The 10,324-nt window shown below is 30.8% G+C and overlaps 1 protein-coding gene across 1 annotated transcript; it reads right to left on the reverse strand.

Annotated features, from left to right (window-relative positions):
- Positions 1-2,368: 2,368 nt before the first annotated feature.
- LOC120078448 (QWRF motif-containing protein 7) lies at positions 2,369-7,534 on the reverse strand. The gene is made up of 5 exons (XM_039032719.2): positions 6,842-7,534; positions 6,094-6,330; positions 4,208-4,297; positions 3,404-3,514; positions 2,369-2,645 (listed from the first exon to the last, which is right to left on the reverse strand). Exons 1-5 carry the CDS (start codon positions 7,412-7,414, stop codon positions 2,574-2,576), a joined length of 1,083 nt encoding a protein of 360 aa, XP_038888647.2. The 5' UTR covers positions 7,415-7,534; the 3' UTR covers positions 2,369-2,573.
- Positions 7,535-10,324: the final 2,790 nt, after the last annotated feature.

A 10,324-nucleotide genomic window follows, 5' to 3' on the forward strand; every position in this document is an offset into this window, starting at 1 on the left:
CTTTAGGGCTCCGTTTTGGTTCGTTTTAGTTCCATTAAGACCTCTAACCCCCTCTTTGATTCTGAGATCCGTAAAATCACGAAATAAACTTATAAAATCAAGGAATGAACCTAAATTAAGCAGAACAAGATAACATATTTTAGATGTTATCACCCTGTGTTAAAAGAAGAGAAAATATCGTTTTTTTGTTTTTTTCCCTTTTCATTGAGGTCGAAAGAAAGAGTTGGAAGATGTTGGGAAAGAGTTAAAATATGTGATGTTTCTGGCAAAATATCAGAGAGAGATGAGAAATATTCAAGAGGAAGATGAAGAAGGAGACAGAAAGAGAAGATTTGGGAGATTGTCTGCAAGTAAAAGCTGACATTTTCTAAGATTTAATAGGCAAGAAGAAGAAGCCCATTATTCTGATTTCTTTTTTCTTTTGAAGAAAGGTTGTCGAGAGGGAAAAAAAAAAAAAAAGATAAAACATTTGAAAAATATTCGAACATTTTTTGTGTTGAGGATAAGTTGAAGCCATTACAAGAGAAAAACACCTAACCAAATGTGGAATTAGAACATCAAGACAATAAAGGAGTGAAATTATAGGACATTTAAAGTAGTGGAGCAGAGAAAAAGCATACTTAAATACTACATGCATGCTAAGGCCCGATGGGGCTTTACATTTGAAATAATATAACTAAGTAACATAGTGTAGAATGTTATTACATTAATATTAAATACTCTAACATTGTAAACGTAAATATGTTGAAGATCTTCTTCAGCGAGCTAACATGCATGATTATAAGTCTGAGACTGCACCAATGGAGAGCTGCTTCTTAACCTGAAATAGTATCGTAGCATTGTGGGTGCTCTCTTCGGTATTTGCACCCTCACTGTTACAGAAAGAACCGAGACGAAAGAAATAAAGATGCTGTCAGTTGATTGTTGTCATCTTCTTTCTATTATGTTTGTTGTAACCATCAAAGTTTCTTTGTTGACAATAAACGCCGGTATAAAAAGAAAACGAATGAGAGAATAACTTGAACGAGAGAGAGCAAGATATTCATTCTGTAAGAAGTTTAAAGAAGAAGTGATAAAAGGGATCCTCCCGAGTTGCACAGTAAACGTAGGCCTTTGGCTAAATGACTTAAATATTTGTGTTCTTTCTTTCCTTCTTTACGATCGTCTAGCTTTTACTTAAGTATCGTGTACACGATCGTTTAGTTCCTCTCGCATCATTTACCTGATTGTTTAGCTCTGCACTGCATCGTCTATACGATCGTCAAGTTCCTCAGCTGTTGTCTATACGATCATTTAATTCTACACAACTATCGTCTACACGATCATCTAGTGCTTCGTGCTATCGTTTACATAATTGAACTATCGTCTAGTTCTTTGGAGCTTCGTCTACAAAATTGAGTTGCATTCAGTTAAACGAATGAAGAGTTTTGAAGTTTGAAGCATACAGTCTTTCCTGAGTCTTGAAGTGAAGTTGACCATTATTGCTGAGTAATTTGAACCTACAAACAAGTTGATCATAGTTATCTGGGGCAACACTCACTCATCCTGATCTCAATTTTGCCGTTAATAAGGTTTAATAATTTCTTCACACACCCACCATTGTACATTGACATGTTGTCAAAAGAATACTGCGTTATTTGAAAACTACCAGAGGTTGATAGAATACACATATGTTTGATTGGGCAATTGGCCCATGATAGACGGATAAATATAAATAGTTATTGTGTATTTCTTGTTAGACATATTTAAATAATAATATATTTAATTAAAGTATGGGCTATGTATGTGAATTAATAATTTATCACATTCGTTTATTTTATTAGATTGGGCTCTATTATGTGATCTAATTAATTAAGACCCTAGATTCCTAATTGAGTATGGACTTAATGGGTAGAAGCCTATTCCTAGTTAATTAGGGTTTAATGGGAACCCTAACCCTAATTGAACTAGTATAGTATATAAAGAGACCTTAGGGCTATGGTCCCCAATATACCAAAGTAATAAACACTCCGTCTTTCTTGAATCCCTTCTAGGGAGATCCCACTAAGGGCATTCGAAGTTTTGGTTGGGGAAGACCATAGTCATCCATCATCATCTTGAAGCTATCATCAATTTTGCAATGGAATCTGGTATGTTATTCTTGACAATTTGTCATGAATGATCCTAGTGTTTATCTATTCAATATAGATATTAAAATTTTATGCTAATATTTCTTGGAGGTAGTATTGTCTGTTTCGTTATTAGCTAAACAGAAGATTGTATCCCATTCTTGTATTAGTATTCCCCTATTTCTCAACACATTTTGGTTGTCTACAAGCTTTTATATTCAAATCTTTTTTTAATTATTATCATTTGTAGATAGAAACAATTAAAATGCAAAAAGCACCTTCAAAATCGTTGCAATTCTTCAATTGATAAGCAAGATAGGACATAATTTGAATGATATTGTAAGTTTACATAGGGATTTGCTCAAATTGAAAATTTGAAGGGGCCATTATAACTATCACTATAATTAAAAAAGGTGGCCTAATTTTCCATTTCACTTATGGCCATTAAAAATGTGAAAACAAATCTTAACTAGTAGGATCCTTCTTGCTTGAATTTGTTGCTTGTATGAGTTGTATTCTAATACTATTCTCCGCCGCCTGTATGAAAATAGAAATAACAATGAAAAATAAAGGGTGAGAGAGAAATATTAGCAACAAATAAATAGGAGTTCAAATGGATTTTTTTTCTTTTTCTTTTTTTAAAATAATATTTTGTTCCAAATTTGTTTAATTTTAGTCCTATACTTTTAATTGTCCAATTTTAGTCTTCGAGCTTTTAACGAATCTTAAATTTAGCCCCTTGAAATTTTTTTCTTTTGTTGAAATTGATTAAATAATAATAGAATTTTCATGAAAAAAATAAAATATGTGAATATTATTTAGGGTTGTTTTCAAATATAGTAAAATGAACCAAAACATTTACAAATATTGATAGACACGGATAAAATACTATCATCTATTATTGATATACACTAATAGATGTCTATAAGTGTCTATCACTATCCAATTAGTGTCTATCTATCCGTGATAGACACTTGATAGAGTACTATTATCTATTATTAATAGACAATAATAGATGTCTATCAGTATTTATCACTGATAGAGTATCACATTTTGCTATATTTGTAAATATTTTCAAAAAAAATTCATTTAAAATAACTTCCTGTTTTTTTAAAAAAAAATTATAGATAACGATTTTTTTTTTTTTTTTTTGATAAAACAACAATAAACTATCATTGTAGATAAAATTTAAGATTTATTAAAATTATAAAGACTAAAATTAAATAATTAAAAATATATGAATTAAAATTTAACAAACTTTATATATATATATATATATATATATTAACACGTACCACTAAGGTGGTGACCGAACATACAGCCTCCTCCAACCTCTCCAAGCTGTCTTCCTGTTCTTTAAATATGCTTAGCCGCTCCGTTAGCATGTACAACTTTTTCTCCAATTGCTAGAATTTATTTATAAAATTAAAAAGAAATAAACTTTAAAGGTAATTTAGAATAATTGTCAAACAGTCTAATTTTTTCGAAAATAATTTATTTTTTAAAATAATATCTTAAAAAAATATTCCAAACACACTCTTAATTAATAACAAATCAATATTTTTTTATTTGATTAAAATAATATTTGACATTCTTTCTATTAAACCTCTAAACTCTTAATTAGATTAAGCAATCTCTAAATAATATGGTTTGCTGTAATTACACCATAAACTTTTAATTTAATCATTTTATCCATTTGAACTCCTATTGCTAAATTTTTTTTTTGCAATCAACTCCTTCAATTAGTTATTTTTTCAAAAATAACTCATTTTTAAAATTATATTCCAAACACACTCTTAATTAATAATAAATCAATATTTTTTTTTCTTGATTTAAAATAATATTTGAAATTCTTTCTATTAAAACTCTTAATTAGATTAATCACTCTCTAAATTATATGATTTGCTGTAATTACACCATAAATTTTTAATTTAATCAATTTATCTACTATAATCTATTAATTTTTACGATAAACTTTTAATTTAATCCATTTAATCAATTGTCAATATATTTGTTAAACTAAAATTTCAACATCAAATCATTTTGTCAATTTCTATTTTTTACTTTAAATTTCATCAAATGTTAGAAAAGAGATGAACCTGGAATGTGCTTTTGGTGATCATTGCCTCTAGTTTGGTAATCACTTCCATGGCCATGCTCAATGCTTGTTCAAAGGCCTTTATGTCAATCTGTTTTTAATTCAAATTCAGTACTTATAATAACAACACCCTTTTCCAAAACAGGGTATAACATTAACTTTGGAAAACTAAATTTAGTCTCAAATTTAATAAAAATATCTATTTAGGTCACGTTTACTAATTCGTAATAAAATTTGGTGCTAAGTATTATTGATAGATCAATCGTAATGAGACACAATCATAAATTTAATTGGATTGTTTTTTATCACTTCTACTTAGAATTATAAATACCGTCACATTTATTGGATCGTTACTGTTACTGTTATCGCTTGGAGACAAACGATAATAGGACTAGTAAATGTGGCAAATTCATAATTTTCATGTAACAGTAACAATAATCATAACCGTAACGGTAAGTTAATGAGATCGGCTAGTAGGTCCATGTAATTTTGAAACGTAATGGGATTGATATCAGGTGAACAACAACAAAAAAATATAATCAAATGAGTCCAATTTTTTAGTAGGTTCCACATTTTACTACGAGTACGAAATACAGGTGAACAACAACATATATAATCAAATGAGTCCAATTTTTTTTATTACCATTGATTTATTTCTTTTTTCCTTAGTAAAGGTGGCCTTAATTAGTCTCTGAACCTTTAAAAACGTTCATCTAATTTGCCAAATTTATACCCATAAATTTTGTTTTAAAGATCATTAATTACTAGATAATGACTTGACTTATTATTTAGACAAATAATTATTGATTTGGTATGACTTGACATATAAATAACAGAATAGTAATAATACTAATAGTAATAATAAACACTAGTATGTTGCAAGGCTTGGCAACATAAAGACAACAAATGCAACAATATGCTATATTTAAAGGCCTAAATTTTGACCTTCTTTTATGACTATACCACTTTATTTTGTGCAACTTTTCACTTATTCATAGGTTATTGGTAAGTCACATTTATGTAAAAATGAACCAATCCAATACATATTTTAAAAACTTGTCGTGTCTTTCACTTGGATCTAAGGTATTATCAACAAACACAGCATATAATTAAGATTTAAAATTAAGGACGAAATTATTGTTAAAATATAATCTTGATTTTGGGTTAGGATTATTTGAGGCTACTTCAAAACAAAAGTTTAATTTTTAGAAGTATTAAATATTAGAATATTATTTTAGATAAATTATTTGTATGAGGTGCTTAAAATATAGTGTAAAATTACCTAGAATATATTATAAAAAAGTGTAATTATAAAGAATATTTTAAAGTGATATTTGTAACTATTAGATCATAATGTGTGGCAAAATCGTAACCCTAAATTTAGGGTTGCTAACTAGTTTGTATGAGAAAAAAAATTAGAAGTGAAAATATCTTAAATATTCCATCAATCTCCACTTTTTTAACCCTTTTATTTGACATTTTTATGTCCAAATCATATTACTTGACGTTTTTTTCCACAGAAACGTCAAGTAATTAAAAACTAAGGTGTCTAGTAATGTAGATTTTGTAATATTGAATTATTAATAGCAAAAGTAGTTTCTCTCTTAAAGGAAACTTTTTCGGTGCACCTAGGCTACACCTAATAAAAAATTGACATTTGTCAATTTTTACTTTTATTTTTTTTATTATATTAAAAAGATACTTTTCTTTAGATAGAAAAAAGGGAACATGATACTTGTTGCACTTAAGTATTGTTCTCTCTCAAATTTCTCTTCTAAATTACTTCCACCTCCAAAAGTAATTTCATGAAGAAATGAAGAATTATGAAAAGAAAAAAAGAAAAAAAGAAAAAAAGAAAAGGTGGAGAAATATTATTTAACTAAGTACCTTGGCTCCATGGAGTAGAGGGAGTCTGAGTGAGAGTGTTGAAAGAACAGAGGCTAAGCTTCCAATTGATTCTTGGTTTCTTTTGTCTAACTTTGCCCATTGCTTGAGGAGACTAACTTGAGGGAAGATTATTCTGTATAATTTGATCTCTTTTCTTAATTTTTCAACTTCAATTCGTTTTTCTAAGATGCGATTTCTCATTCTCAAGTTGTGAAGCCACACACTGAATATTTTGTCCTGTCAAAAAAATAAACAAACCCAACATTATTATTATCCTTTTATCTTTATGGTTCGTTTTACTCTCTTGAAAATATTTTAGTTCAACTAGAAGAGTAACGAGTGATTATCAATTGAGTGTTCATCCCGTGAGTATGTTCAAATATAAATTATTACTTGTAGATAAACTATTGAAGTAAAAGATAAAGCCAATTCGAATATAGCTCAATAGATAAAATCATAGTCAATAATTACCATCGTAAAGATTGATGGATTGATCCCTCTCTCTGTAATTGTTGAACTTAAAGAAAACAAAGAAAGAAGCATAGAAGGGTTTTGAATTCAACAACATGGAAATTGGGAATTTGAATTAAAAATCATGTGCCCTAAACACAAAGCTATACTTAGATTGAATAAAACATATAGAATGTTTGATTTAGGATTAAGCTTGATATGACCTAAACATATATAAACGGGCCTTAGTTTTTTAGAGCTAAATTGTAGAAGGTAAAAAGAAATGAAGAAGTAATACCTGAACAAGTGTTTTAACATTAGCCATGGAAATCTCAGCTCTAACGTTAACATACTTCCATTGCAACGACCTATTCTGCAAAATCCTAAAACGATGAAGCTCCTCCGCTTCGGCCGTCATCGCTGCGGCCTTCTTTGGTCTAAAAAACCTCAAAACTCCGCTCACAGCACCACCTCGTTGACCACCTAGTTTCCCTCTCCGTCCATCCACCACCGCAGGCTCGACCGCAGTCAGCGGTGATAAAACAAAGGGAGAGCCCAAGGACCGGCCCGGTGACAGAGCCCACGCAGATGGGGAAGTCGCCGGGGACGACTTCAAGGGCTTGGTAAAGCCAGCCTTGGTTTTACAATTCAAGGGGTTTAAATTCTCCTCATCCTTGTTCTTAGTTCTTGACTTTGTCACTGATTTTGATCGGTGGATGTTTGAGCGTTGGCTTGTGTTTGCGGCGCAGGAGTTGTTCTCGGGTAGGGTTATGGCGGCGGAGGAGCGGCTTTTGCTGCGGACGAGGCTGGCGGGCGACGGCGGCGGGGGAAGGGCGGGGGATTTTGGACGGCGTATGCGTGTGTTGTCCATTTGTGGTGTGGGAATATTTGTTGTTGGTTTTATGGAGAAATGTATATGTAGCGAGTGAGACAGAGAGAGAAGTTGAGAGCACGTTGAGAGAGACTCGGGCGAAATGCAAGCCACCAGCTTCACAACAATAAAGATCTCTCTCATCATTGTTAGGTTGACTTTATTATTTTAATATTAGATTAGAAATTCATATTCCTATATCATTTCAGTATTTGGAGACTCATTATCCTATCTCACTGATTTTAATTGTTTGTGGGCCCATTTGCGGAACGTGTTTCGTATCTCAACGTCATTTTCCTTTCATATATCGTATATCATCTCAGTGTTTGAACATACTTGATCATACTCGATCGTTTATACTCGATCAGAACTCTCCAAACATCAGAACTCCCTAGACATCCGAACTCCCCACATCCTATATCATCTCAGCGTCCACTAAAGGAGATAAAATATCATTTTTATTTCTATACTTTGGATTTTGTTTCATTTTGATTAGAAAAATACTTTGGTGCATTTGATAGCACTTGTCCCTAATAATAATTCAGTACTCACTTTTTAATCTAATTTGTAATCAGTACATGAGACAGTTACAAATATAGCAATAATGCCTAAAAATATTTACAGATATAGTATAATGCAACAAAATTTGCAAATATAACAAAATTTAGATTCAACTCTCAGTCTATCAAAGATAGACTATATCATTAGAATCTATCATCGATAGACTATATTATTAATAAGAATCTATCAGCGATATAATCTATCACTGATAGATTTTGTTATATTTATAATTCTTTTACGATATATCTATACACTTAATTATTAGACTTAAAAGTGCTATGTAATTATTTTTTTTTTCCTTCTTTTTTGAGTTCAAATGTAGCTAGTTATAAACTCTGAATTGGGTTTAAATAACGAAGACTAGATTCAATGAAAGAAAGCTTAGAGAAATCATTATTATTTTATTTTTCTGGTTTATATGCTCTTGATAAATATGAAGAACCACCAGACATTATGATGATTACAATGGGGTAGGTAGTAACTTGACTTTCTAAAGTTGCATATATGAAGGCATTGAAAGGGAAAGATGCAATAGCAAGAGATATTTGGATCCACTTTGGAATCAAATATTTTAGGATGATTATAATGGATAGTAAAATTGCTTGTCATATTTTGCAAGTGTGTCAAATAAATAATTTACAAATATGATAATTTTTAAAATTTTTGGAACTACATTTACATACTATTTATATTATCTGTGTGGAGTAAACTTCAATCATCGACAGACCATTATATATATATATTTATTAGCTAATAATATTTTAAACATCTATCATCTGATAAACATTTATCATCAATAGTCCATCATCGATAAACATCTATCATCTGATATATATGTGTGTGTCAAGCACTAATAGATTATTCCATGTTTATCATTGATAGATGCAACATTATCTATCAGACATTTTATGTTTACTGTGTTGATGAACAATTTTTATGTATATTATCGATAGATTATTCATATGTTCATTAATGATGACTTTTTACAACTAAACCATTTTTATTAATTTATACTAGCATTCATCTTTGCATGTTTGATAGACTATTTTTATGTCTATAACTAATAGATATTATTTTCATGTTTATAATTAATAGATAACTTTTTGGTCTATCAATGACTGATAACTATCTATCATTCATTACAAGAAAAATCCTTTTTAGTGAAAATCTTTTAGCAATGCATTCAATTTTTGTTGGTAAAAGTTGAATTATAGCAATGAGTTGAAGAGAATGTAATAAAATTATTTTTTTAGCAACGCAATTTAAAGCAATGTCACTAAAAGTTGAATTCCTTCGGTCTATGCCTCTAACGAAGTCCATTTAGAGCCCACCCTTCTGGATTCTCACACCGAGAATACCAAGGTAACCATTATTGGTGGTGTCATTCAACTCGACTGAGTTCGAGGTTTTGGAGGTCGTTTGTTGTGTGTTCGCGGTGTTCGTGTGGTGGTTGTTGTTGATTGTGTTGTGTTGCGGTCGTTTTGTTCAACGTTTGTGTATTGTTGTCTTGGAAATTGAACGAGCGTTCGTGATCAAAGGAGTTTGAAGAATAAATCTTCAAAGGTATGTATTTGTTATCCATTTTGTTATCCATTGTTATCTAAAACATGCTATAATTTCATATTGTGCATGACCTGTTAGTTTCCGTTTCTTGTACTGTATTTATGTATGTTCAATATCGAATGGAATTTGGAATGATCGTTCTGCTACTTATGGAAATCCTCATGTCTGATTTCCTTAATTGATATTAAAGTCAGATTGTTCTAATATTCCAAATTTCATTTCTGTTTTGAACTTCTTTTACAGTTGTGGTTAGTTTTCTGCATTTACGTTTAAGTGTTAAATGCGTTTGTGGACGGCATTGATGAATGTTTACAGGTTAATTGCCTCTGTTTAAAAGCTTTCTTATGATTACAAAGTGTTAATTTGTAAGGGGCCTTATGTATTTTGGCATAATTAACAAGCAATCGAGTCTGTAATTCAAAGTGTTTGAGTTAGTTGAGTCGTTCTTGATGAAGTTTCGAAGCATGGAGATGCGGTTCTCAGCGAGAAAGAAGACTAAGAGTTGGTCGTATCATGTAGCCTAAGGTAAATGATCGTTAGGATTTGGCTAAATGATCGTGTAGAATTTTTTACACGATCGTGTAATATTTACTAAACAATCATTTAGTTAATGCTAAACGATGGGATAAAGCATTTACTCTATCGCGTAGCGTTGGTTGCCCGATCGCGTGGATGTTGGAGGTAAACGATCGAGTCAAGCATGTGATGCTCATTGTTTAATAAAAGACATGCGCACTGAACGATCGTGTAATTAGCATGCCTCATTGCATAGTCATTGACTATACG

The sequence above is a fragment of the Benincasa hispida genome, chromosome 5 (genome assembly GCF_027475165.1).
Source record: "Benincasa hispida cultivar pf3 chromosome 5, pf3_genome.v1.1, whole genome shotgun sequence".
Taxonomy (NCBI): Eukaryota; Viridiplantae; Streptophyta; class Magnoliopsida; order Cucurbitales; family Cucurbitaceae; genus Benincasa; species Benincasa hispida.

What these genes read in the sequence shown, in the direction of transcription:
- LOC120078448 (XM_039032719.2), bottom strand. Translation starts at nt 7,414, where the DNA reads ATGGACAACACACGCATACGCCGTCCAAAATCCCCCGCCCTTCCCCCG. An exon ending in ATGTTAAAACACTTGTTCAG is followed by an intron (nt 6,331 to 6,841) that starts GTATTACTTCTT and finishes TTTTTTTGACAG; the next exon opens with GACAAAATATTCAGTGTGTG. An exon ending in GTTCGGTCACCACCTTAGTG is followed by an intron (nt 2,646 to 3,403) that starts GTACGTGTTAAT and finishes ATTTTCATACAG; the next exon opens with GCGGCGGAGAATAGTATTAG.